General features: G+C 39.2%; 1 protein-coding gene across 1 annotated transcript in view; it reads left to right on the forward strand.

The window, feature by feature from the left end:
* The window catches only part of thsd7b (thrombospondin type 1 domain containing 7B), a 789,171-nt gene that overhangs the window by 655,063 nt on the left and 106,995 nt on the right, over positions 1–27,113 (forward strand). The window contains exons 16-19 of the mRNA XM_033024685.1: positions 7,007–7,140; positions 8,871–9,024; positions 14,948–15,089; positions 26,326–26,441. Of these exons, the coding sequence (XP_032880576.1) occupies positions 7,007–7,140; positions 8,871–9,024; positions 14,948–15,089; positions 26,326–26,441 (546 nt within the window). The remainder of the gene's footprint in view (positions 1–7,006; positions 7,141–8,870; positions 9,025–14,947; positions 15,090–26,325; positions 26,442–27,113) is intronic.

A 27,113-nucleotide genomic window follows, 5' to 3' on the forward strand; every position in this document is an offset into this window, starting at 1 on the left:
ATCTGAGTTATTCTCTTCTGATGTGGCAAAAGAGTTTGTTATATTTTCTGCTAGATTAATTCTGCTTTGATAAGTAAAGACCAAATGTTCTCACCATTCAAACTATGTTTCAATCAGTATTATCTCAAATAGATACAATATATTTAAATAGCCGGTTAGGTTATGATGGGAGATGATGAGCTTCATAGATCCCATGTAACTATTATTTTGTAGGTTTTGCAGGGCTTCTTCAGCAACCATTATACTAATATTTATTTGTGGTGGCTCTACGAAAAACAATTTTCATGCAAATATGGTCAAGATTAATGAATATACAAATGTTTTCTTCCTTTGCTTGTCATGACCAGTTAATATGGATGTCTCCAAAGGTGCAGATTGATGCTATTTATTCATAGGTGTTGCCTTATATTTCATGGCAATTCAGAGTGGATATGCAGATATCCCTTACTTGCCTGTTTTTTTTCAGCAGCCAAGTTATTTCAAATTCCACAAATGTCTTTTTGATATAATGCATAACTAAAATACTAGGAATAAGTTATAATATGTCCATATTTTTATTTGGTGAGTCTCTAGGTAAATAATAATCATGTTGAAAAATTTGAAACGTATTTAGCAAAAGCTAACTAATCTCATAAATACCATGCATGTGTATATTTTAAGTCAAAATAAATCTGCAAGCACATTTTTTGCAAACCATAGCCAAAATGTAAATTAAAATAAACAATAAGACTGAATGAGTAATTGGGAAACATGAGTTCCAATCCTAATTTTGCAGCTGGCGATTTTAAAATTAATCAATTAAATAATCTGGAATAAAGTTCTAATATCTAGAATAATAACCAAGAAAACACTGGATTGTTGTAAATTCCCACCTAGTTAATATCATTTTGGAGAAGAAATCAAATCTGCCATTCAGTTTCATGGGTCACTTACTAGTTGACTTTTCAGTCTTTCACAGGACATGGACACTGTCCCTTATTTAATTTAATTTAATTTCACAGTATTAAGTTGTCCATGAACAAATAGCTTGTGTGGACATTTTCAGGAAGTCATGCAGTCAACCACATTGCTGTTGGTCTGAAGCAATGAATGGCTTAATTAGAAAAGGATGACAAATAGTCTTTGCACATAAAAGTGGACACACGACAATGTTCTTCCTCCATGATGTCCTATAGATGTGCTGAACAAAAATCATGGAGTTAGTGTCCTGGTGGACTAAATCGGATTGATATGCTGCAGATGATCAGTAGAAAGTCCAATTACTTGGGAGAACTATGACTGGAAAATCTGGCAGAGGAAAAGCCCAAGTGATGGGGGGAAGATTCAGGAGAGTCTGTCATGAAAAAGGAAGAAATGGGGACCAGGGTAGAAGTTGGATTGGGTCAGGGAGATGATTGAGGAGTAAATCAAGGGAATGGTCAGGATATGTTATTAAGGAGTTGTTATGGGTTTGGAGAGATGAGATGGGAGGAGAGGGCATCAGTAGGGAGGACAAATGAAAGAGATATCTACATGTTCTAAGTAAAGGGTAAAAAGTAAAGGAGGATATGTAGTGGAATGTATCTAATGGAAGCCTCTTGCTCCCCAGGAATGTAGGATGGTACTCTTTAACTAGCAATTTTTGATGCCTCTATTCTCTGATTAAAGCTATTTACAACTTCTTCAGCCTTGTTTAAGTCGTGGAATGTTTTTGAAATTATACTCAGTCAAAAGTCAAAGTCAATTATATTCATCACATGCACATCACATGCAGTGAAATGAATTTGCCAGCAGCGACACACTTAAAAAGAACACACAATACACAATAAAAATTTAACACAAACATCCACCACAGCATTCTTCACTGTGGTGGAAGGCAAAAAAGTTCAGCCAGTCCTCCTCCTTTGTTCACCCGTGGTCGGGGCCATAGACCCTCCGTAGTCGCCGCTACAGACGGCCCGATGTACAGTCGGAGGAACATACTCCACGGCTTGGAGGTCCCGAATCGGCACTTTCCTACCGGAGTCCGAGGCTTCAGGATGTTATAGGCCCCAAGCCGGCAGTCGGAGCTCTTCTCCGACAATCCCCGGCGAGGGATCCCAGGCTCTGGATCCCATGGCTAGAAGCTCCGCAGACGGTGGCTTCAGGATATTATAGGCCGCGGGGCGGCGGTCGGAGCTTTTCTCGGCGATCCCCGGCAAGGGATCCCAGGCTCCGGCTGATAAGTCCACTCCACGCCCGTGGCTAGAATCTCTGCGGACCACAGTTCCCACAGTGCCAAAGTCACCAGGCCCGCCATCGGAGCACTACTCTCTGGCGACCCCCGGCAAGGGTCACCTGCTCTGCGATGGAAAGTCCACGCTGCGCCTGCTGCCGATGCTCTGGCCCCGACTCCGGAAAAGGCCGCTCTAATCCATGGTGTTAGGCCGCGAGGGAGGCGACATAAAAAAGTCGCCTCTCCGTGAGGAGGCGGCCAAAAGCGGTTTCCCCCTTACCCCTCCTCACCACCCCCCACATAAGACATACCAAGAGACACCCAAACTAACACTAGACATACCAAGTAGCTTTGTGACACCCAAACTAACACTAGACACTCTTAAGTAAAGTTGTGTTTGGTTTAACTGTGGATGCTCAGTGGCCTTCCTACATAATCATGACATTCAGATGGGGAATGTAGACTGAAAAACCCAAAATATAGTATGGATATGCAAAGCAACTTACTACATTTTGTTTTTTGCTGAAATTATATTGCATTACAAATATAATATAGCATTTAACAGTATTAATTCTAGACTGCAGACATTCTGTTAGGGAAGTAACAGGATGAAAAGGCTATTTCATTGGTGAACAGAAACACATTGTGAAATTTGTACTTTTACCTGTGACAGTGGCTAGTGATGGGAGTGAGTTTGATACAGAATCAAAGATGATGGTTTTAGTCTTCCTAATCTAAAAATCAAAATCTGCAAATGCTGGAAATATGCAATAATAACAGAAACATTTGAAAATGCTCATCATATAAGGTAGCATCAGTGGAGAAAAAAAATAGAGTTAATGTTTTAAGCGGATCTGTTGCAAGTGGCCTCAAGTGGAATCAAAGGAAAAGATAGTATCAGCCCTGATGAAAATGTTTGTAATTTCACTGGTTACAGGGTAGGTTCCAGAAAACTGGAGGATAGCTGACATTCTTGAAGAAAGGTGGCTGTAATAGCCTAGTTAACTACAGGCCGATGAGGCTTAAGACAATGGTAGGTAAATTATTGGAGACAATCCTAAGAGATAGGAATTGCATATATTTTGAAATGCAGAGGCTGATCAGGCATTGTCAGCAAGAAGGCAAATCAGTAAACATTATCTAAATCGACATTAGAAAATGATTTGTCAAAGTCCCATATATGTTATTGCAGAAATTTACAGAGTGCTTAATTGTCGCATGTCTCGAACATAGAAATTCTTACTTACTGCACCTTTCCAGACACATTAAAATAAACAGAACAACCAAAAACATATACAATAAATTATCAGCTATTCTAGGTAAAACAGGCCATGATTGTGCAAGCCAACAATGTAATGCAACCTCAATAGTGCAAGGTCCATTGTGGTTTAGTGCTGAGGTAGGGTTGTGGTTAGATTTGTACAGGGTGGTTTAAAAATATGATGGTTGATGGGAAGAAGCTGTTCTTGAACCTTGAAGTAATGGTGGACGATGGTTGAATCAAGGAGATTGGATCCAAGTGTTTAAGAAGGAACTGCAGATGCTGGAAAATCGAAGGTAGGCAAAAGTGCTGGAGAAATTCAGTGGGTGCAGCAGCATCTATGGAGCGAAGGAAATAGGCAACGTTTCGGGCCAAATCCCTTCTTCAGACTGATGGAGGGTGGGGAGAAGAAAGGAAAAAGGAAGAGGAGGAACCTGAGGGCTGAGGGAGAGCTGAGAAGGGGAGGAGACAGCAATGGCTCCCGGAAATTGGAGAATTCAATGTTTATGCCGCTAGGGTGCAGACTGCCCAAGCGGAATATGAGGTGCTGCTCCTCCAGGTGGTGCTCACTCTGGCCATGGAGGAGGCCCAGGACAGAGAGGTCGGAATCGGAATGGGGGGGGGGGGGGGGGGGGGGGAGAGAGTTGAAGTGCTGAGCAACCGGGAAGTCAGGTTGGTTAAAGCGGACCGAGCGGAGCACCTCCGCTCGGTCCGCATTAACCAACCTGACCTCCCGATGTCAGGGACATTAAAGAAATGTGGGGGATTTCTGTGTGTTTTTTGCACTGTTGCTATGGCTGTTTGAAATCACAATGATAATTTTCCTCACAGTATATAGATACCTCCATTGGCCCGCCATATGGACCATGTGTGTGTGCAAGCGTACGTGCGTGAATGCGATGTGCGCATTGTCATGTCAGCATCTCTTACTTTTCAACCCAACAGTTTCTACACAGCTGTTATCAGGCAACTGAACCATCCTATCACCAACTAGAGGGTGGTCCAGACCTACCATCTATCTCATTGGAGACCCTTGGACTATCTTTAATCGGACTACACTGAACTCTAAATGTTATTCCCTTTATCTTATATCTGGGGATGGCCTAAATGTAATCATGTATAGTATTTTCACTGAATAGATAGCAAAAAAATAGCTTTTTGCTGTACCTCGATACACGTTACTATAATAAACTAAACTATCTAAATTAAACTAAACTACTTTTAATGTAAAGGTACAAATAGAAACCCTTTCCCATTAAGAATGTTTAGTTAATGTAGCCAGCTCAGAATTTATATCGGTATAATATTGCATGAACTTCAGTAAATTATTAATTGAAGTACCATAACTAAAAGATAACAATTTAACTTCATAGAAATGAATTGCTGATCTGACTTTACTTTTTATTGCCTTTGCTTAACATTCTGTAAAAAGGTGCACTTGGAACTTCCAGATGGGAGTTTCAACAACCATGACAACTACCACCCACTCATCAAAGCTGATGGCTTAGCCAACAAGCTGCATGTATAAAAAGGAGTTTCTGTATTGTGTGTGACACACAACTGCTACCAATTCTGGCACCTGGTATCTGTAAGAAAACAAAGTAATTCTGAAGTTTACATTGATTTAATTTATGATTTTTGCTGAGTGTCTTCATTTCTTAACATTAGTACAATATCTAAATAAAATACAGTTGCAATGAAGTACCTCCTGTTCTCCTAACAAATTCAATTATCCTGTTAGGTGCAAAAGTTAATTCAAACAAAATTCATCTGGAATACAGATATTGATACCTGTGGGAGTATATCTATGCAATCTTCCCTGGAAGTAAACTTCTCAATTTGTTTTTTATGCTAATAAATTCACTTGCTTCGGGAAATAATACATGGAAATGTCATGTGGTATATTTTATGTGACTACACTATATGATTTACATTGATGTCATTGCATGGTTGCTGTGCTGGCTCGAAGGGCCGAATGGCCTCCTCCTGCACCTATTTTCTATATTTTCTATGGTTGAGTGCTGGCTTAATAGTTATTGTTGGTCTACAAAAATGATCAAATGCTTGTAATAACCTGTTTGTTTTTGATTGTACAATGAAAGGTATAGTGAATTTCCCAGCACTTACAAATAATATTACATTCCCTCAACTTATAAAGAGCTTAATTGTCACCATAACTAAGATGTGATCATTTGTTTCATGTGTTGGCATAACCCATCTTGGTTTCTCCTCACTCTCAACTCCAGTACTTGCTGGCAGGATGTAATTCAACAGTATTAATTGCTTTGTCGATTAATGATCAGTTATCAACAGTGGTTCTCACCAGAGAAATAATTTATAGAAGACTTTCTTAATTAATTCTTATTTTTACTTCAATGCTGAGAGAGGAAGGAAGGAAGGAAATGTTGCCATTAACTTGTGATTCAAGGACTAATAGATCCAGTTTGAAAATTTGGGGCAAATAATATAAGGCAATTAGAATTAAAAACAACACCAATAGACATACAGATGCTGGAAATCTGGAAGAGAAACACTCAGGAGGTCAAATAGCACTGGTCGAAGAGAAAACCCTTTATTGGTTCAGTTCAAAGAACTTTTGTCAAATCAAAAATCAGTATAGAACAACACCAGGCAGAATCTTAAATATAGTTTGACTTTGAATAAGTAAATACAAAGGAGAAGCACAACTAAGCTTTTCTTCTAATAAATTAAAAATGCATTAAGTTTTAGTCACAAATTGACTCATTGAGTGCCTGCTGTTAAACTCAAATCTGGCAGAAAAGTAGCATTAAGGGAGTGCTTCAGTTTCAGAGCTGCCATCTCTTGCTGGGATCTTCAATTTTGACCACATTTACCTGGTGTGCTTGATTTGGTTAACATTACAGAACCCGTGAAGCTGTTTTATGGAAGAGTACGAAATATTCCTCCCTGGGCAATATTCTTCCCCAACTAACATTACCATAAAATCAATTTTTCTATCTCCACACGTCTTTCGGTTTTTTCCTTTGATGTCAATGGATGTCAACTTTGTCTACATGGTGGTGACTAATTTTACCAAATACCTGTACACCAAGGACAGAAGATATTGAGAGATTACTAAGAATTAAAACAACATGTTACTAACACAACTCGCACTTTCTGCATAGTATTTTGAACAAAATCAACATATGTAATAGCTATGAGTACCAATAGTGAAAACTGAAAACAAGTGTATCAAAAGATTTTATGTTATCAATGACTTTGTAGAGCATGACATGACAATTCGGTGCTTTTGCTACTATTCTGCAGTTTAAAAAAAGTGATGGAAAATTAAACTTTTGAAATATGCAAAATACTTTTCACTTATACTTGCACTTCTTTTTAACATGGTGATAACTGAATTCTTCTTGAAGTCTATGAAATTGAAAACTTTTTGGATATCTGAATCAAAGCTAGAACAGCAAAGGGATGCTGAAGTTAAATATCAGCCATGATCTTCTCGATCGGTTAAGTTGCCCAAAAACCTTACACTTGCTCCTATTTCTCATCTCTTTACATTTGTATGCCCTTAGGTGTATGACAGAATTCCCTGTTATGGAGATTGTATTAAACATAGTTGGAAAGCTGAACCTTGGTCAGACTGCAGAATCAATGGCAGAGAGTCGATGCACAGCTGTGGTGAAGGTGTTCAGACAAGAAAAGTGAGGTGAGTAAATTTGCAGAACTCTGAAGTTTACTATAATATTTAGGAGTTTGTTGATTTTTGTTCTATCTTTTTAGATACAATGGGTCTCATTGTAGGGAGAAATGTTGTGAGAAGTTTTGTGGAGTGGAGGTGAAACTGTTTGACAATTGGGAAATCTGGACAAGAGCAGGACTTAATTATTATATTTTGTCCACCGAGATTATGAGGCTAGGTGGATTAAATGTATGCCATCAGTCTGGAATCAGAACACACTTTAGAAGGAGGGCAAGGTGTGGAATGGTGGTATTGGGAAGAGGTTGGAAGTTAGAGAAATATTGGAATTGGGGTTGAAGGAAGAATACCAAAGGGATTCAGAATACCAGAGAGCAGAGGCAAAGTGGGAACATGTTATTCTCACCAGCTCCCTCTTAGTGCATTATCCAGGTTTAATCCTTATGTTAAAAAAGTACAGTAATTGCTTGCACTTTTGCAAGCTGAGGTCACCTCTATAATTTGATATGAATGCTGTTTTTTGTGCCTAAAATATAATTCAATTGTGCCCATTTCAAGTAGATATTTGGACCACTAATTATATTTGTAACTTGCCATCACTTGTTTAAGGCAGCTGCTTCTGTATACCATGGAATGTTACATTAAGGTGGAATCATAAAATGAAGAACAGAAGTTTTTGGCACTGAATTGTTCAGTCGGGTAATGTTTATTGAGACTGTTAGACAGAGGCAAAAATATGTCACCAGGGTTCAGAATAGACTAAGGGCTGACAGGTTGTTTCTTTATTTGACAGTGGGGATGGACCTCAAGGTTAAGTGACAAAACTGGATTATATTGAAAAGAAAGGTTTTGTGATATCCAGAGATCAGAGACCAAAGGGTCTTATGTTCTGGATTTTCATTACCTTTGTGCAGTTCTCCCTTCAAAGCATCATTCTTAACAATCTCAGGGGGTTCAGATCCTTTTGGAAGATGTGGCACACTTCAATTAAATGCACAATACTGTGCATCTCACCAGCAACACAGCTGAGATTACGAACTCCTCCACTACTTATTCAATCCAAAAATAAACACAGGCAATTTCCTCAGTTCAGTTTGGTTTATTGTCACGTGTACCGAGGTACAGTAAAAAGCTTTTGTTATGTGCTAACCAGTCAGCAGAAAGACAATACATAATTACAAACGAGCCATTTACATTGTATAGATAGATACATGATAAGCAAATAACGTTTACTACATGGTAAAGCTAGTAAAGTCCGATCAAAAATAGTCGGAGGGTCAACAGTGAGGTAGTTATAGTTCAGGATTGCTCTCTAGTGGTGATGGATCATTCAGTTGCCTGATATCAGCTGGGAAGAAACTGTCCCTGAATCTGGAGGTGTGCGTTTTCACACTTCTATACCTTTAGCCCAATGGGAGAGGGGAGCAGAGGGAGTGGCCAGGGTGCGCTGTCCTTGATTATGCTACTGGCTTTGCCAAGGCAACGTTAGGCATAAATTGAGTCAATGGAATGGGGGGGTTGGTTTGTGAGATGGACTGGGCTGCGTCCACAAATCGCTGCAATTTCTTGCGGTGTAAGTCCTTATTTCCTCAAAGAGATGGATGACTAAGGTTTGCCATGTTGAATTGGTAATTCAGCTGACTGTATCATAGAAAAAAGCAATCTATTTCACACCCTTCACTAGTTGGATAATTTCAAATAGTTTTGGCAATAATACAAACTTTCTTTGGCCTCCCTAGATGTGTGCGAAACACAGCTGATGGACTTGGAAAAATTGTGGAAGATGCACTCTGTGGTTACAGTGAAATACCAGTTGGAGTTCATCAGTGTTTCCTCTATTGTCCAGGTGACTGTGTTATGTCTGACTGGGGCCAATGGAGTTTATGTCCAAAAGTGGGTATTTTGTTCTAAGCATCTGATAACTTTAGAAAATGTAAGGGCTTAGACATGTCTGTCATACATGTACTCAGAGTGTACAAAAAAAATCATTGCCATTGGAGTGGATGGAATATTAGTCACATTGACACCATTTGAAGTTGTATTCCATGTACACTAGCCCTATCCCCCAACTCTTTCTTCGCTACATCGACTACTGCATCGGGGCTACCTTCTGCACCTGTGCAGAACTCATGAACTTTATTAACTTCACCAATAATTTCTATCCTGCCCTCAAATTCACCTGGACAATCTTGCTCATCTCTCTCCCCTTTCTTGATCTCTCTGTCTCCATCACAGGAGACAGGCCATCGGCTGATGTCTTTGTAAACATACCAACTCCCACAGTTATCTGGACTACACTTCTTCCCACTCTGCCTCTTGCAAAGATGCTATTCCCTAATTTCAATTCCTTTGTCTCCACACATCTGATAAGAAGATGAGGTTCTCCATAATAGGATATCTGTGATGTCCTCATTCTTCAGGAACATGGCTTCCCCTCTTCGATTGTAGATGGGTCCCTCACATGTGTCGCCTCTGCGTCACCTCTGTGTCCTGTAGTTCTGTTCTTATTCTCCCTCCCCCCGACGCAACAAGGACCAAGTTCTCCTGTTCCTCACCTTTCACCCCACCAACCTCCGCATCCAACATATCATCATCTAACATTTCCATCACCTCCTAAGTGATCCAACCACTAATCCCATTCTCCAGCCTTCCCCTTTCTGTCCTGAGCCTCCTCCTTGCCGGAGTGAGGCCACATGCAAATCGGAGGAACAGCACCTCATATTTACTTAGGTTTTATAACTACTTAGGTAGCTTACAACCCAGAGGTATAAACGTGGAATTCTCTAATTTTAAGTAATCTACTAATACACCCCTCCCCTCTCGCCCCCTTCCTCCACCCTATTTGTTTAACTCGTTCCACAGTTCACCACATTGTACCCCTCAAGATCATACTTTCTCTGCCAACAAGTTGCCTACTAGGGCAACACCCTGCCTGAGGTCATTGTTGCCAGACCATGTTTTGTCCTGGTCTTTTCTTGCCTCCAACTCCATCAGGCTGAAAGGGACCTGACCTGATATACCCTTTTTCTCCAGAAATACTGCTTGACCCGTGGAGTTACTCCAGCACTTTGTGTCTGTCTTTGATATAAACCAGCATCCGCAGTTCCTTGTTTCTATCATCTATTTCTTAGTGGCACAGTGGTGCAGCAGCACTGTTGCTATCTAAAAGCACCAGAGACACAGGTTCAATCCTGACTACAGGTGCTGTTTGTACATTCCCCCTGTGACCACGTGGGTTTTCTCTTGGGTGTTCCGATTTTCTCCCATATTCTAAAGACTTGGAGGTTTGTAGGCTAATTGGCTTCTGTGAATTATCCCTAGTGTGTAGGATAGAACTAGTGTATAAGTGATCACTGGTCAGCATGGACTCAGTGGGCCAAAGGGCATGTTTCCACATTGTATCTCTAAATTAAACTAAAACTCAATGAAACATTAAGTATAAAATATTTTTTTCTTGAAAAGAGAAACATATGCAATGCAGACAGGCACACAAATGAGTACGCGTTATATGACAAGAATATTAAATAACAGGTCAAATCCAAATCAAAATCACATATTCACAACATTTAATGGATTGTTTTATACTTTCACTGAAGCAGCATTTCTGTATAATATATTTGAAATAATTGATATTGTTAATTAGTTTGCACGTGGCCAATTAAAATTAATTGATGAGAATGATCCAATTTGAATAAAATATGCTTGTCTTTATAAAGTTAAAGATGTGATGTGGTGCCTGTGATTAAATGTTTCACGCACTCTCTGGAGATTAAGATAACGGCACAGAGTGTCGTTAATTGTGACTCTAAAGTCACCGTGCCTCTTAAGTCGTTCATTTTAAGTTTGTTTAAGGAAGCTATTAAAACCATCATAATTGCATTGTATCCTCACATCTCAACAAACTGAAGTGAAAAGCCAAAATCTGTTGTGCGAATAGAGGAAATAAGAACATATTTCCCCTTCACCTTTAACCTATGCCCTCTTTTCTTTGTTGTAATAATATATGCATCATATATCTATCTTATTTTTCAGAGATTGTCATTTAGGCCCTTGGTAAAATTGAAACAAAAATTAATTGGTGGTTAACTTTGAAACCATGTGGTTTATAGAGTTTTGAAGGCTAGTTAGTACTGAAGCTTCTCATTATGTAGAGTTCTAATTCACTCTGCTGCTGGGTAAAGATAGCTGGAAGCTAAAAGAAATAGCAATATGTGAATATACAGTTTTGGGGAGTACTAACTGTGACTGTTCTAAGTACTGTTGAATTTGATTGTCTTATTAATTAATATCTGTTTACCATTTGTGGCATCTCACAGAACAACAGATTGTTTTACATATCTGTTGACTGTTTTGCTTAATTAATGACCCCCATCTGCCTTAATGTGGAAACCTTCATGAGCAATAACAGTCACTGCCAATTCTGTTCTAGTAGATACAATTCAGAGCAATGCTTTTTTCGGACAACAAGATGCCAGTATACATGATTAATAGACATATATGCCACGTGACCAGAAAACAGAATAATGATGTTCAACATTTTAGAGGTGCCAGTACAAAGTGCCGGCCCAAATCTTCGCAAAAAAAGCACTGATGAAAAGTCATGTCTACAGTGAGACTGTATCGCAACACAGTAATCTACTTAAAATCATAAAGATGTACCAAATTTTAGGCAATTGTATTTCAATTAATTCATTTCCGTAACAGTCTGCTGTTTTTATGATGAAAAGTATAAAAGCAATATATAGTACAAATTACGCAAAACACAAACAAATTAAAGCATAAATCATATATGAATTTGCAGCAGCTCACTGCTGGATGTACAGTACATGTTCCTAAATGAAACGTAACAGAATAGGCATTATGCAAATGTGCTAATCTTTTATTCAAATGAGGGAGGTTGGTGCCCGTGGTATCTATGAAATGGGCATATTCCAGTTCTTAGATCTTCTATGATCGAGAAAATGTAGTTGCATGAAATTGAGACACAAGAGAAGAAAGATGCTGGAATCTGGAGCAAAAATCAAACTGCTGGAGGAACTCAGTGAGTAGGGCAATATCTGTGAAAGGAATGGTCAGCATTTTGGACCAAGATGCTGCATCAGCACTGATGTATAAAATAGTGGCATCTTCATGCTGTGAATTCCCTTTGGGTCAGATTGTACCAAACTTGGCCTGCTGTCTGGAATTGCTGCATTTCCCCTTCCCCTATATACAAGTGGAACAGATGAGGAAGACAGATTGAACTGGAAAGCCTTGGTGGTGACTATGCCTTGTAATCTTGAGGATCCCACCCCAGAATGGCCAGATATTTTTCCACATGGTGAATCTGGAAGTAACAGAGCTTTGATTTTTACCAAAGGGGTGAGGCTCTTAAAATGTTTAAATTAATCCTGACTGTCGGAGAAATTTAAAGCCATGAACATTATTGTATTAATTAAAAATAATGAATTTTTTGAAAATACAATTGATTGATATACTTAGAAATCTTCAAAGATATTAAATTAAAGTAAATGTTATAGCAATTCTCAGTCTCCATTCTGCACTAAGAACTTCCATTGAAATAAATGGTATATTCCCCTGTACATCTCATCTAATCCGCTTCGGGGTATAGACAGGCTGGACTTTGTCCTTCATTCGACATGGAGTTCAACAGCAAGTGTTTAGTGATAGATGTGGCAGCTATTACTCAATGTCCAAGTCTGCATACAGTATGTCCAAGACTTATTTCTGTCTGATGGGTTGAACATCCTTTGAATGTCCTTTGCGAATATCAGCCACAATTGCAGGATCCAGCACAGTCAAATTTCCAGGATGTGGAACACATAAAAAAACATGGACACATAAGAAAACTTCAGCAAAATTGCATTTTAATTATTATATTTGTGTCTCCCAAAGGAATATGCAATTAGAAAGTAATTAAATTATGCAAATATAGTCCTTTGATGTGTAAACTACACTAATTTCTCTTCGAAACTCCCCACAGCCATTTACCTACACCATATTGTGGATAACAAAATGTTATTACAGCAAATCACTTTCTAAAATTCAGTTTGTATTCATTTCTGTAGGAATTTTTGCACAAATGATTGTGGTAAATCTTGTTTCGATGACTGTGAAATTAAGAATCTTAGCACTGATAGCAACCTTGGCATTCATGTGCAGAGGGATTGTGGGGTTTAAATCTATAACTCCAGACAAGTAGAAAGGGTGGTAAAGAAGGCAGATGACATGCTTGCCTTTAATGATCAGGGTATTGCATATAAAAGTTGGCAAGTCATGTTGCAGCTGTATAAAACTTTGGGTATAGTGTTATATTCCCAAAATGGAACAGTGAAATTCTTACTTGCAGAGTTTTGCCAAAATGTTGCTTGGATTGGTGAGATATAATTATAATAAGAATTTGGATAAACTTTTCTCTGGAGACTGAAAAACAACCTGATAGAAGTGTACAAAATTAAAAGAGGCAAAAATAGGGTAGGAGTTACAGTCTTTTTTCCTAGGGAGGAAATGACGAATACTAAAGGGCATAGCTTTAAGGTGAAAGAAAAAGTTTAAAGGAGGTTTACAAGGCAAGTATTTTGTTACACAGGATATGGCACGTGTATGAAATGCGCTGCTAGGGGAGACGTTAGATCCTTATATGAAAGCAAATTTTGGCATTTAGATAGGCACATGAACAGGCAGAGAATGGTGGGGTATATAAAACACGTGCAAGAAGATGGGATTAGTCTAAATTGACATCATGGCACTTCTATTTGGTATAATTTGACTAGATAACATGCAAAACATTGTTTGACTGTATCTTGGTGCATTGGACAGGTTAGGACTTTATTCCTTGGAGCACACGAAGCTGAGGGGTGATATGGTAGAGATATATAAAATCATGAGAGGAATAGATAGGGTGAATGCACAAAGTTTATTTGCCCAGGTTAGCGGAATCAAGAGCTAGAGGAAATAGGTTTGAGGTGAAAGAGGAAAGATGTAAGGGGAACTTGAGGGGCAATTTTTTCCACACAGAGGTTGGTCAGTAAATGGAATAAACGGCAGAAGAAGATGTTGAGGGAGATACAATAACAACATTGAAAAAACATTTGGACAGATACATGGATAGGAAATGTTTTTGAGGGATATGGACCAAACCCGGGAAAATGGGGCAATTTTAGATGGGGCATCTTGGTAACCATGGACTAGCTGGGCCAAAGGGCCTGTTTCCATGCTGTATGACTCTATGCATCTATGTTGTGTTTGACCATCTAAGACTGCAAAAAAAAGTTTAATGAGTTTTCATTTTTGGGAACAAATGTCAGTTGTCAAGTGAAGTTGTGAAGTGGCGGAACATAAGTACAATGTCTGGGTGAATCTAAAAGGCCAATGTGTTATTCCAGTATATTCTGCTTTTTTCGGTTTTTCAGCATCTGCAGTTTATTTTGATTTCATAAGACATGGATTGTATTTCGAACCATTTTCTTTTCTTCTTATTATTAACTGAGCACTGAGTGTTATACCAAAACACCAATTGAGAAAGAAAGTGACTGTACCCCATTTCCTCTTGCATGAGAAAAAAAGTAGCTGGTGTTCTAAAATAAAAGTAAAATATTTAAATTTAATCATTGCAGAATTAAGAGGTGAAGTATGGAACTTTGTCGAGCTCATATCTTCTCAAGACAGCACATTAATTTTTTGCAAACAATTTGCAAATGGCGGATACTTCCAAAAATGTTTTAATTTCACGATTCCAGCATCCACATATTTTGTATTTTTATGAAACCAGGGTAATGTTGCTGTTCACATTTGTTTATTTGGATATTTTACAAAGGGATGTAACAACTTGAACACTCGTGTCCGAGTTCGATCTCCTCTACGTTTACCAATGGATGGGAAAAGCTGCCCTGAAACCTCTGAGGTGGAGCCCTGTGTTCTCAACAAGAACTGCTTTCAATTTCTTTATAATCTAACAGGTAATTGACTATTCCAAAACAACCTGAAGTGAATTCCAATTAAGATCGCCTCCGGAAAACATAAATATATTTTTATTGATCCTTTTGAACTACAAATGCTGGTCAGTGAATTAACAAATTAGTATTAGAATTTCAATTCATTCTACTGGTTGGGATCAATGTTGAGATCTAACCATCTTAGTGACAGATCATGAAAAGGTTGGGGTTTGGCAATTGATTAAATAATTAAGTTTGTTGCAAGTTAACACATCTTTCCACTAAATCAGAAAGGTGCTGAAATAATTTGATTTGTTCTACTCTGCTTTCTTTAATTGAAAGGTGGCAATGAATATTTAGGCACTGGCAGAGTTAGGGTTATTTAAGAACATTCTAGATTATGCACACACGTTGTAAAATTATGTGATGGCTCTAATTGACTTGAATTAAACATTCCTACCAGCATGAAGTTGCATTTTGATCATAGAATAAATATTTTTAAATCAGCCCATCTTTTTTGCTTGCAAAACTCTGAGCCTTGAAAAATAATTCTCATGGGTTTATTTTGCTCTTCCAATCTCAGATCTTCAATTCATTCAAAATGATAGTGGTGTTCATTTATAGTTTTCATGTTGAGAAAATTAATACAGATTCATAAAATGGTTTTATGCAAGTGTGCTATATCTTTTCAGGAGAGGGGACACACTAGGGAAATAGATTATGATTATGCTTGGATTTGCCAGTCACTTGCTGATGTAAATAGCTCATTCTAAGCTTCCCCCAGTCTAGTTTCAGTCAATAAGATACTAAGTCAAGCACTTGCGCATCAAAACTTTATTTTGGAAAAACACAATAACAGTTCCCCACTACTATACCTAACCACCCTGGGTTCGATCCTTGTATCTGCTTGGCCAAGCCCTTCTAGCCTCGTGCAAGCAGAGACACCCCAAAAGGTTACGCAGCCCCAAGCGTTCTTCCAGAAGATCGACACAGGACCTCGCGGGAGTTACCTTTTCTAGGTCCCCAAACCTTGAGGGGCTGAACCATATGGGGGTGGTCTCTATACAATCCAATAACAGATATAGATTATCACAGTACATGATAGACATTTCCCTAACCCAATAATACTGTAACCAATACATTGAATTCAAATGGAGCATCTGGAAGGAAGCAAACATAGCAACATTTGCCCAGATATTCAAGAAACCCAGACAAGAATCAACACTTAACCCATTCAACATCTTGCAAAGTAAAGCTTTGCAACAATAGTTACAATGTGCATGTCTGGTTTGCATTCACCCAATCCGTTTCATGCAAATCACACCTAATTGTAAGAATCTGCAGATGTCCCATTCTTTCCCTGCAACTCTTATCTGGGGTCTAGACAAGCTGGCACCATTCTGCAGCTTGTCCCATTTCTGCAGAAGGCACATTTAAATTGACCAAATGGCCTAGCAGCCCAGAAGCCTTCACTCAATTTTAGTTTCCTGCCATCTCCAATTTGACCAGAATTAACATTCCTTCCTTTTATCATATATGATAAACCATCATTTATGATAACCAAATAATCAGATAATCAGATAACTATATATACATATGTGTGTCTGTTACATTCTTCATCTATTAACAACAACAAGACGATTGTGTTTCTTCCCAGAATCTTATCAAGATTCCCGAGTTTTTGTGGGTGGAGCTTCACAATTTCCGTCTGATAAGTCTTCACTTCCCGAGTTTCCATGGGTGCAAATTCCCTACATCCGTGTTGTTGCCCATTCTTCCATCCCTTTCCAAAGTCGAATCTATAGCCTATAATTCCTGAAAAACCTGGGACAAAGCAAGTTAGCATTCATGCACTAATGCTTTCCCATACATTCACTGTATTCCTATTACTATTCTGTCACAAACCCTTTTCTATTTCACTATAGCTATCTCTATTATATTATGCTCTATAATATACTCTTTACTATCCTAGGATCAACACTAATCAGCTCTCTCTGTATTCACACGATGTTCCTTAATGTATATCTGATGATAGTTTCTCATATAAATTTCAGCTGGATTCAGTGCAGATTTCCCTTCAGGCATGACTCTTATTTAAAGCAAACCATGAAAATCGATCCAATTCAACCAAATTCAGTCTCAGCCTTCAATTAAATTTTTAAGTTTCAGGGTCCATCTCACTCTCTTCATTCCACAGCTTGTGGTCGATAACACAATTCCATCCCAATTCCTGTGGAATTCCCAGCGGTTCAAATTTAATCAATCAATTTCCATATGTTGTCAATTTCATCATAAAAACAATTAAGAATGCTAAATCTAGGGACAATTTCTTTCCACCTTGATAATAGAAGCCACTTTACTATCAAGGGTTAAACAATTTTAGATCTACGGTCAAGTACATCGACTGATATCTCAACACCCATTTCCTTATTCCTCCTAATTCAATAGACTTCTCCTCCAGTACTTCTTTAGTATGTTGGCTTGGCTCTCAATCAATAGGGGTTCTTCCTCATAACTAATTTATTTTTACCACTGAGTAACTCTCTCTGGATGGTTAGTATTGACCTTCTGAGGGGAACGCATTATCTAAATTTTCAGTCTACCTCATCATTTTATCCTACCACCTTACATTTCCGGGGTATGTCTAAATTTCTGATATCCGATGGGTCTGTCCCTTTCTTGATAGCAACTAAATAGTCCCATCCCATCTTCGATTATCCGCCAATGGGTGAGCCAAGTGAAGAATGCCAAGTCAACAATCAATTCTCTAATATTTTTTTAAGACTATATCCCATAAACCCTTTTTCAAATCAATTTCTTTTTATAACTAAATTTAGGCGTAAAGTGAATATTTTGCCCTAAACCACAGAGGAGTGTCTATTTTCAAATTCAAATTCAATTCTTCAAATTAGAACTTGCCCCAATAGTAGGTTGTCTGTATCTTTTAGAAAAGATTGGATGGTGTTATTTTATTTTTCCTTCACTGGTGTCAAAAGCTAGTTGATGTTAAAGTTGAGCCCTTGGGTAGGTATCTTCTTCTTCTTCCTTGATGTTAGTTTCAAAGGAGTAAGGATACTGAGGGGCAGCCTTCTCTATCTGATGGCCTTCCCAGATGTGTCTTAAAGGGACAGGACAGTATAATATCTTCCTTGTTGTTGGTCTTTGTTTCTGGGGAGCTACCTTACCTGAGCTGTGTCTTCTGCCCATTCTCAAGGGTCCACATACTCTTTACCTCATTCCCCAGATAGTAGTGTGTTGTAGATTATACTGTACTGCAGGCACAACAACTCCGTAACAAGTTAGTACAATAGCTCCTTTCCCTACTCCAGTACCTCCTGCACAATAAGTATGTTTCTTCTCTCCCTGAAGCCAGTTTCGTTTTCTTTAGTTCTCATTCTTTCTGACACCAGCTACTGGGTTCCTTTTCTTACTTACTTTATTGCCCCTTGATTTCTCTTCCATTCTGCTATATTCTGTCTTCTCATTGGGCACCTTACTCCAATGACCTGATTGTGTACAGTTGTAACAAGCTCCTTGATTCACAATGTTCTTTGCTCTAAGGGGTTTTCTTAGGTACGTATAAGATTGTTTATAATTTTCTTTTGAAAATTGTGGTCTTCAGTTTTTACTATGATAGTATATCCAATTTGTTTGTTCTGGTAAATTACTTGAGGGGGTCCTAGAGTAGGGGTCATGGCTCCACGTCCACAATTCCTGGACGGGGTTGGTAAGTCCGGACTGAGTGAATGAGTTGGTTTGAGTGAACGGTGTGTTACTTCTTGGTTCCTGACATTTGGGCCAGCTCTCTCTCTGTTCTCTCGGGTCCCAGTAGTGTCTTGAATTGAAGGCCCTCCTATAATTCCTGGGATCTCGGATATTTCTATATCCTTTAGGATCTCTAATTTCTTCATAATGCTGGAAATCCTTTCTTTGACCCCTCTCTCTCACTCGCTCCTTTGTTGGACAGGCTCGACTCTAGTGTCCCATTCCCCCACAAGTGTAACTTTGATTAGCTAGTATGGTTGGCTTTGTTTTACCCCTTGGTTCTATTGGAATGGGTTCTAGATTGGGAGTATAATTGTAATAATAATCTGAGTAGTCTGGAACTCTAGTTTCTCCCATTCCGTTCCTCGCTAACATTTGGGGACTGCATGTACCTGAGCCAGAGCTTGGTTCTTCCTTCTTGACTATACGTTCAGTTTCTCTTCTAGTTACAGGATTATTTTCCTGTTTCCTTCCAATGGTGCCTCAAAGCTCTGGCCATTTGACTGGCACGGTTCTCAGACCAGTCCCTGTTAACAGTCTTAACTGAGTCCGCTACTGTAGTGGGGAGACAATTCAATAAGATAGCACAATACTGTGGGGAACTTGCTCCATTCTGATAGTCTAAGTCACCTGATTGGTCCATATATAATTTTGAAAATCGGTCTAAAAATTCATCTGCTCCTTCACCCTTTTCTGGTTTTATTTCCAGAATTCGTGTTACATCACTTGGCTTTTGAAAGGTGTTTGCAAGGGCCGTTAAAACAACCTCTTCTCTTGCACTGTCAACCACTAATATGTTTGCCAAGGCTTCATATGTTGGGTATCCTAGGCCTACTAGAAATTTGGTATTTTCAGCTGGAGTAATTATCTGTTGTATGGTCTCCCATAAATCCCGGGAATCTGTATGATGTACTCGCATTGTGGTTCTCAAATAATCTATTAAAGCAGTTGGTGACTTCTTTCTATCAGGGATTCTGTTTAGTACTGCCATTATTTAATGGGGCTTCCACGGAGTATGGACGTCTGTGGCACGGGGATTTTTCATATTTACTGCGCTGGTCGAATCAGCTGTACCCAGCCCTTCCCTCACTGGGAACTACCTATAGGATATCTGTTCAATTTGTAAACTTTTGGTAATATCAAAATCTATCTCGGTATCTTCAATCACTGTCTAACCCTCAGATGAATCTTCCCGTTCGCTAGGGGGTTCCCGATAATGTCCAAATAAATCGTTCCTCTTTCTCACTACTCGTATAATCTGTCTAGGTTGTGGCTCACAGAAATACTTTGGCTGTTCATTATATCTATCATACCTTCCTTTTCTTTAAACACTGGAGCTAACCACTTTATTCTACTCCGGGTACCATAAGCTACTGGATGATCTATTAATGGTGGAGTGGATAGGGACGAAGAATCTGGCACCCCAGTATCTGCTATTGGTAGAATCTGTTCCAATGTAGAATCTGCAGGAGTTGTTATAGATTCTGTAGACCTAAAATATTTATTACGGAAGCAAGTCAAACAAGGTGCGCGTGAAGCCTGGGAAACGCAAGAGGAACACGGTGGTAGCTGTGAACTTCCACTAGTGTTAACATTTGTCCATACTTCCAAATATTCACCTCCTTCCCCCTCGAGGTCAGTACTAACCATCGGATCCCTAAACTTTAAATCTACAGGGACTAGTTTCCTTCCAGGATATCTGCCTTTTCCCTGTTCCTTGTGTTTTCTTTCATCTCCACTCCTGTCCTTCCTACTTCCTGGAGGTCGATCTACTTCACCTTGTCTCAGGTCTATTCCAAGTTTAGCGATCGCTTTTCCCCAACTAGCCATCCTCTTAACCTCTTTATTCGCCCTCCGTTCCTCATAATATTTTCTCCATAACCCTATCAATTCCTTTGCACTCTCATTATTACTATGCTGCCAAATAATTTGTTCTATGTATTTTATCCCTTTTACTGTTCTAATGCCCCCCCCCCCCCCCCCCGGCGGCCATAGCATGTTTCCTAATTTCTTATTTAACGCTTCTGACAAATCTCTTATTTTTTTCTGCCTTGTGAGGGAACTCATTACACATTAGTTGCAATGGGCTCCTTTTCTCTTCTGTCATATCGCAATCTATGCTGTTCCCCAGGCCTCTGAGCATCCAAAACAGAATTCGTAAGTCCTTCACTCCTTCCTTTTAATCCCTAAATTTATCAGGCTCGCTCCTGAACAGTGACTAATGGCCCCGAAGTGTCCGCAGCCTCGCACTTCTTTACTCCTTTGCTCCACCAAACCTACTCTCTTATTTAAATTCTTCTCCTATCTCCCACCAGTCCACACACTCTTTCAACCATACAATTTCCACAATCCTCAGCTATTCAGAGATCAGAGTCCTCCAGGGAACAATGAAACACCTTCTCGCAGCTTGTTTAACCCTCAATCTAAACACATGAAAATTAGCTCCAAACACACAAGTAACACTGTACACAGGCAATAAACCACATCCATTATTATTATCAGGCACAACCACATTCCTAGATAAACCACAATCATTCATTTATTATGAATCTTCATTATCAGGTACTAATCAACAATCGATCAGAGGGTTACTATTCACTGTTGATCAGCCGCTATTTGAAATCAATCTCAAACATGCACAAACTCCAAAGTTCTATTTACACAGAATTCGAATTCTACCGTATGGGCAGAACTTCAATATGAAATTCTGTATTTGGAAATTTGATTCTGCAAATCTAAACTCGTTATCGGACCAACTAATTTTGGTGCGTACCATTCAACATACGCGGGCTCTCGAATTCAAATATAATTGCCCAATTAAATCTCGAATGGACTAGAGTATTCCCAGCCAATCTATAGTCTAGCCACCGAGCCCAGTGCCTTTACGAGATTCCTCGTCCGTCACTCCAGGGATTCAGATATCTTCACACAGGCATGGCCTCTAACCAACCTAGGTTTTGCCTCTTCAAAAGGATTTCCTTTACACTTGCTTGGCACCGGGTGTCAGCACCTAGCCTCTTCGCGCTATCAGTCGATGCCTATTTTCAGAACGCACCTTTCCAATTAGCGCTCCCAGCAACGACAGCTCAAATACTTCACCGCTTAGCACGTAAACCAGACTTGTATTTTAATACCCCACCAATTGAATACCAAATCTGGGACAGGATGTGCGTTTGGCTGTCGTTAAGCAGCTGTCGTCTGCCAACTAAGTCCATGTTTTGGGCCTCTAACCCCACCCTAACCCCACGATTCAAGTAATGAAAACACTTTTACTAAGTTTGCCACATGTGACCTTACCCTCCTCTCTGCTGTGATATTCTCATTTCGTAGTCTCTTGTCTACGCAGTTAGTGAGACTTCTTCTGAGAAAGAGATTTGCTGCAGATTTATTATGAATCCGTGAAATATAAAGCAAGTAGCCAGAAATAGATTTTATGTTTGGAGAGTTATGGTATATCAAATGATGATTTGGATTAGAGTGCCACTTAGTTTTCACAGGATTGACAAATAACTATATCGTATTGCAGGTTCTTATAACTACAAAAGCTAAACCATGACAAACAAATCATGTCAGATGTCCTTGCTCTTTAGTAAACGTGGAATTCCCCTTGCTGTCATAGATGGATCCATCAAACGTGTCCCTTCTGTGTCCCGTAGTTATGCTCTCATTCTCCCTTCCCACAGACAGAACAAGGATATTCTGCAGGGTACACAAAATTGCTGGGGAAACTCAGCGGGTGCAGCAGCATCTATGGAGCGAAGGAAATAGGCGACGTTTTGGGCCGAAACCCTTCTTCTGAGGATATACTGCCCCTGATCCTCACCTTTCACCCCACCAGCCTCCATATTCAACATATTCTTCCATACCTAACATTATATTTAACACAATCCTCTGATATTTCCGTAACCTGCAACATGATCCCACCACCACCAGTTGCATCTTCCCATCCCCACATATTTCTGCTATGTGCAGAGACCTTTCCCTCTGCAATTCATTGGTTCATTCATCCCTTCCCGCCCAAGCCACACATTCCCCAGTTACCTCCCCCTGCAACTGCAGGAGTTGTAACACCTGTCCTGATACCTCCTCCTTCACCTCCACCCAGAGACCCCAGCAGCCTTTCCAGGTGAGACAGAGGTTCACATGCACCTTGTCTTTCCTCATATACTGCATCCAGTGTTCCCGATGTGGCCTCTGTACATCCGTGAGATCAAGTGTAGATCGGTGAATGCTTCACTAAACATGTATGCTCGGCCGCCAAGGTCTACTGGATCTCCCAGTTGCTAATAATTTTAACTCCTCTTCCCATTCCCCTACTGACCTTTCTGTCCTGAGCCCCCACCATTGCCAGTGTGAGGCCACAAGCAAACTGGAGGAGCAACACTTCATATTCCACTTTGGTAACTTAGAACCCAACGGTATCAATATTGAATTGACCAATTTTAGATAACTACATAATCTTCCACCTCACACTTCTTTCGCCATAGACCTCTTCCCCATGCCCCAATTGGGCTTGCATCTATTTTTCCCCTCCCCATCCCCTTCTAACATCATTCCTTCCTCTAGCTTCACAATTAACAACTATTCATTCCTTTTGTTACACACTTTCTGTCTTTTCATCTCTGGCCTTTTTTTCCCAACCATCTGCCTTTCTAAAAACCCTCCTCATCTGTATCAACCTATTACCTGCCAGGCTTTGGCCTGCCCCTACAATCTTCCAGCCTTCCCCCATCCCCTCTCTCACAATCTGTCTGAAGAAGGGTCTCAACCTGAAATGTCATCTATGCATGCTCTCTAGAAATGCTTCCCGACCCAATGAGTTACTTCAGCTCTGTAAATTTTGTAAACCAGCATTTGCAGTTCCTTGTTTCTAATGTCTCAGATGTCTTTATATATATTTTTTGCCAGCAGCGATACACTTAAAAAGAACACACAAAACACAATAGAATTTAACTCAAACATCCATCATGGCATTCTTCGCGGTGGTGGAAGGCCGCCCCTTCTGACCCCCCCCCCCCCTCCCGCCCACAACCTGCTCATCTCTTACTCTTTGGGGTTGGAGATTTCAACCTTCACGTGGTCCATGCTGTTTCGACGCATGCAGTCAACCTGGCGTGCGCAAACAGAAGATCAAACAGAACAAATTGTCTTACAACTTTAGGCTGTGCATGCCATACGCAAGAAGAAGATATCTTACTCTGATCCTCATCCTCCCATTAACTGATTGTAAAGACAAGATAAAAACAGAATAACAAAATAACAACTTCTTGAAATTTATATTTCTAACAATATACAGTATCTCTGAATCACCTGAACCTTTTGGCTGATTTTTGGATTATTTATGCTGAAACATGTTCAGAATTGGACCCGGTGTATTAGTGGCTGCTGAGTTATGATTGAAGAAATAAAAATTGTACTTTTATTCCATTAAATTAGTTAATATTTTAGGCAAAAATAGTATGATTCATTGATTCAGCATGAAAACAAAGTCATTGGACTTTATTACAGTTAAATTTATCCTTAATTTCATTCCCATTGTTTTTTTAAACCCAAGATACAAGGGAATTCCAAAGGACTGAGGGAGTCAGGAGGGATTCCAGAAGGTAGGAAATGATAAGAGGATATTAGGCTCTGGTAGAAGTGGGAGGATTGTCAGCAGTGTTTCCAGGTTGTGGCAGAAGTGAGAGTGAGATTTTGTTCCCATCAGTGCAGGATTTTGTGAATATTGCAGCGTTAAAATGGACTCAGTGCTTTCTGACTGTATCAAATGCAGTATTCCTAAAATGACTTAAAATAATGTCATTTTTATTTTCCTGAAAAATCTTAAGCCAATTGGAATTAATTGCCTGTGATCAGAGCATTTATCAGACTGGATGGAATAGCTTTGGAATATCAAACTCAGGAGTTGGCAAAGCCAAGTGAAGTAAAGAACAATCACAGTGACATTTGTGCTTCCTAGTGCAGAACATGGGAGCAGAGAGGGAGAAGGGAATGGGTGGAGGGCGCAGTTATAACTACCTCAATTTGGCAATGGTGTACAATAGTAGACACTGAGCTCAGGCATATCAAAGGTGAATGTGCAATGCCACTGCTTGTGGTAAACCAGACTTTAAGGATTCAGTCAAAGGTAAGTAAAAGGAAGAGGTAAGATTATTATATCGGAGAGGCATGTCCAGAAAACCACAATTAAAATAAGTTTGTTGGGAAAATGTTATAGGAAGCAATCTGATATTCACAATTAAATGAGACTACAATGTAATATAGCAAGATAACACAATAATATCGCATTTGCACATGCTGTGTCAAAGAAATGCAAGGCTGGAGAATATCTCTTAATCTACTGCTCACACATTAGCTTTGCCTTCTACACTTTTCACCATTGCTCCTGGGCAGTCCATTGCACACAGCCTTATCTCTTCTGGTTCAAACTGTACTTCTTAAACCATAAACCATAGCAGCAGACCTAGGCCATTTGGCCCCATCAAGTCTACTTCGCCATTCAATTATGGCAGATCTATTTTTTCCTTCTCAACCCCATCCTCTTGCCTTCATCCGGTAACATTTGACACCATTACTAATCAAGAACCTATCAATCTCCACTTTTAAAATACCCAATGATTTGGCCTCCACATCTGTCAGTGACAATGAATTCTACAGGTATGTGGAATGTGGTATCCTTAACTCAGCAAGTCCACGCTGATCATCGATCACCTTTTCACACAAGTTCTATATTATCCCACTTTTCCTACAACCCTGCACGTTATTGGGATGTGGGAGGAAATCGGAGCACCTGGAGAAAACCCATGCAGCCACATCGAGAACGTACGAACTCCACATTGACAGCACCCGAGATCAGAATCAAACCTGGGTCTTTGGCACTGCAAGGAAGCAACTCTAACTGCTCACAAGCATTGTGTGCAAATCCATACCCCAAATGTTCTGTTCTATTTATCCAAAATCTGAAAGAATCTGAGGAGACTTTTTTACTGGAGCCATTCATTTTGGTGAATAATATTGATTTTAATAACAAAAAATACTTAAGAGTTCAGGAACTTCAATATGATGACACTTATTATTTTACTTGGAGATAATACTGCTGTATTGAACTTCTTTAAAATGTAATCTTAGCAGCACATATAAGCTTCACAATCATCAATATCTTGCCTGCAAGGAAATAAATAGCCATGCCATCACATCTTCACTAACCCCACATCACTATAACATATTTCGAACAGAACAGTGGCATAATAAAGTAGTGATTGATTCCAGTCAGGCAGCAGTAGTACTTGGCAAAGCCTTTTAAAACATTACGCATACATGTCATGGTGTTAAAATAATATTTGTCATTAATATTGTAATGTTCATTTTGCAATATGTTTCCCAGATATTTAAATGTAAATTATCTTGTTTAATTGAGGAAGTTAGTTTTAATAAATAGAGCATTAGTTCACAACACTTGGAGTGACCTTTTCTGGATATGGTTTGTGATTCTCAGAGTGGAGCTCTTGCCAGCTAAGTGACAAAGCGGTCTGTGGACAAGGACTGAAGATCCGTTTGCTTGACTGTGTGCAAAGTGATGGGAAGTCAGTCAGTCTCAAATACTGTGAGAAGGTGAGATCTTGATATGAAATGTGGTTTCATGACAGAGCCTGGCTGAGTAAGGGGTGTGAACGTATACAAAAAAGTCATATTGAAAATGTTATAACACCTATGGTGTTTGTTATCTGAATTATTCAAACATATTTTCCATAAATCTGAGCCAAATGCATCAATATAAAATGTTAAAAGTTTATAAAACTGAAACTCATATGTGAGATATAATGGACAACATGATTTAATGGGTTATTATTTTAGATACTTGTTAACGCACATTTCAAGGACATATTTAGCAGTAAAATCATTTTTTAAATGATGCTTATTATGAAAAATGATCAATTTAACTTATGCTCATTTTAATATAAGATGAGGTGTTTTAAATTACTGACATGTAGCTCTACATTCAAGTTTATGATATTTCATGTGGCCTGCATGATTCTGCTCAAGTCCCCTATTTTTCTGGGATCTCTGCTCAGCTTTGATTGAAGGCACGAGTATTAATGTTATTTAGTTTTGAACATTGTTTATAATGAAATTCAACTGCTATTGTCTACCTGTTCGTGAATTCACAATTAAATGTTACTTGTGGCTATAATTGACTTCATGATTACATTCATTTCATGGTCTATGAATTTGTGCTGCCTTGTATTTTTAAGGAAGTAAATCATTTTTTGATTGATTTTGCTT

The sequence above is a fragment of the Amblyraja radiata genome, chromosome 7, assembly GCF_010909765.2.
Source record: "Amblyraja radiata isolate CabotCenter1 chromosome 7, sAmbRad1.1.pri, whole genome shotgun sequence".
Lineage (NCBI taxonomy): Eukaryota > Metazoa > Chordata > Chondrichthyes > Rajiformes > Rajidae > Amblyraja > Amblyraja radiata.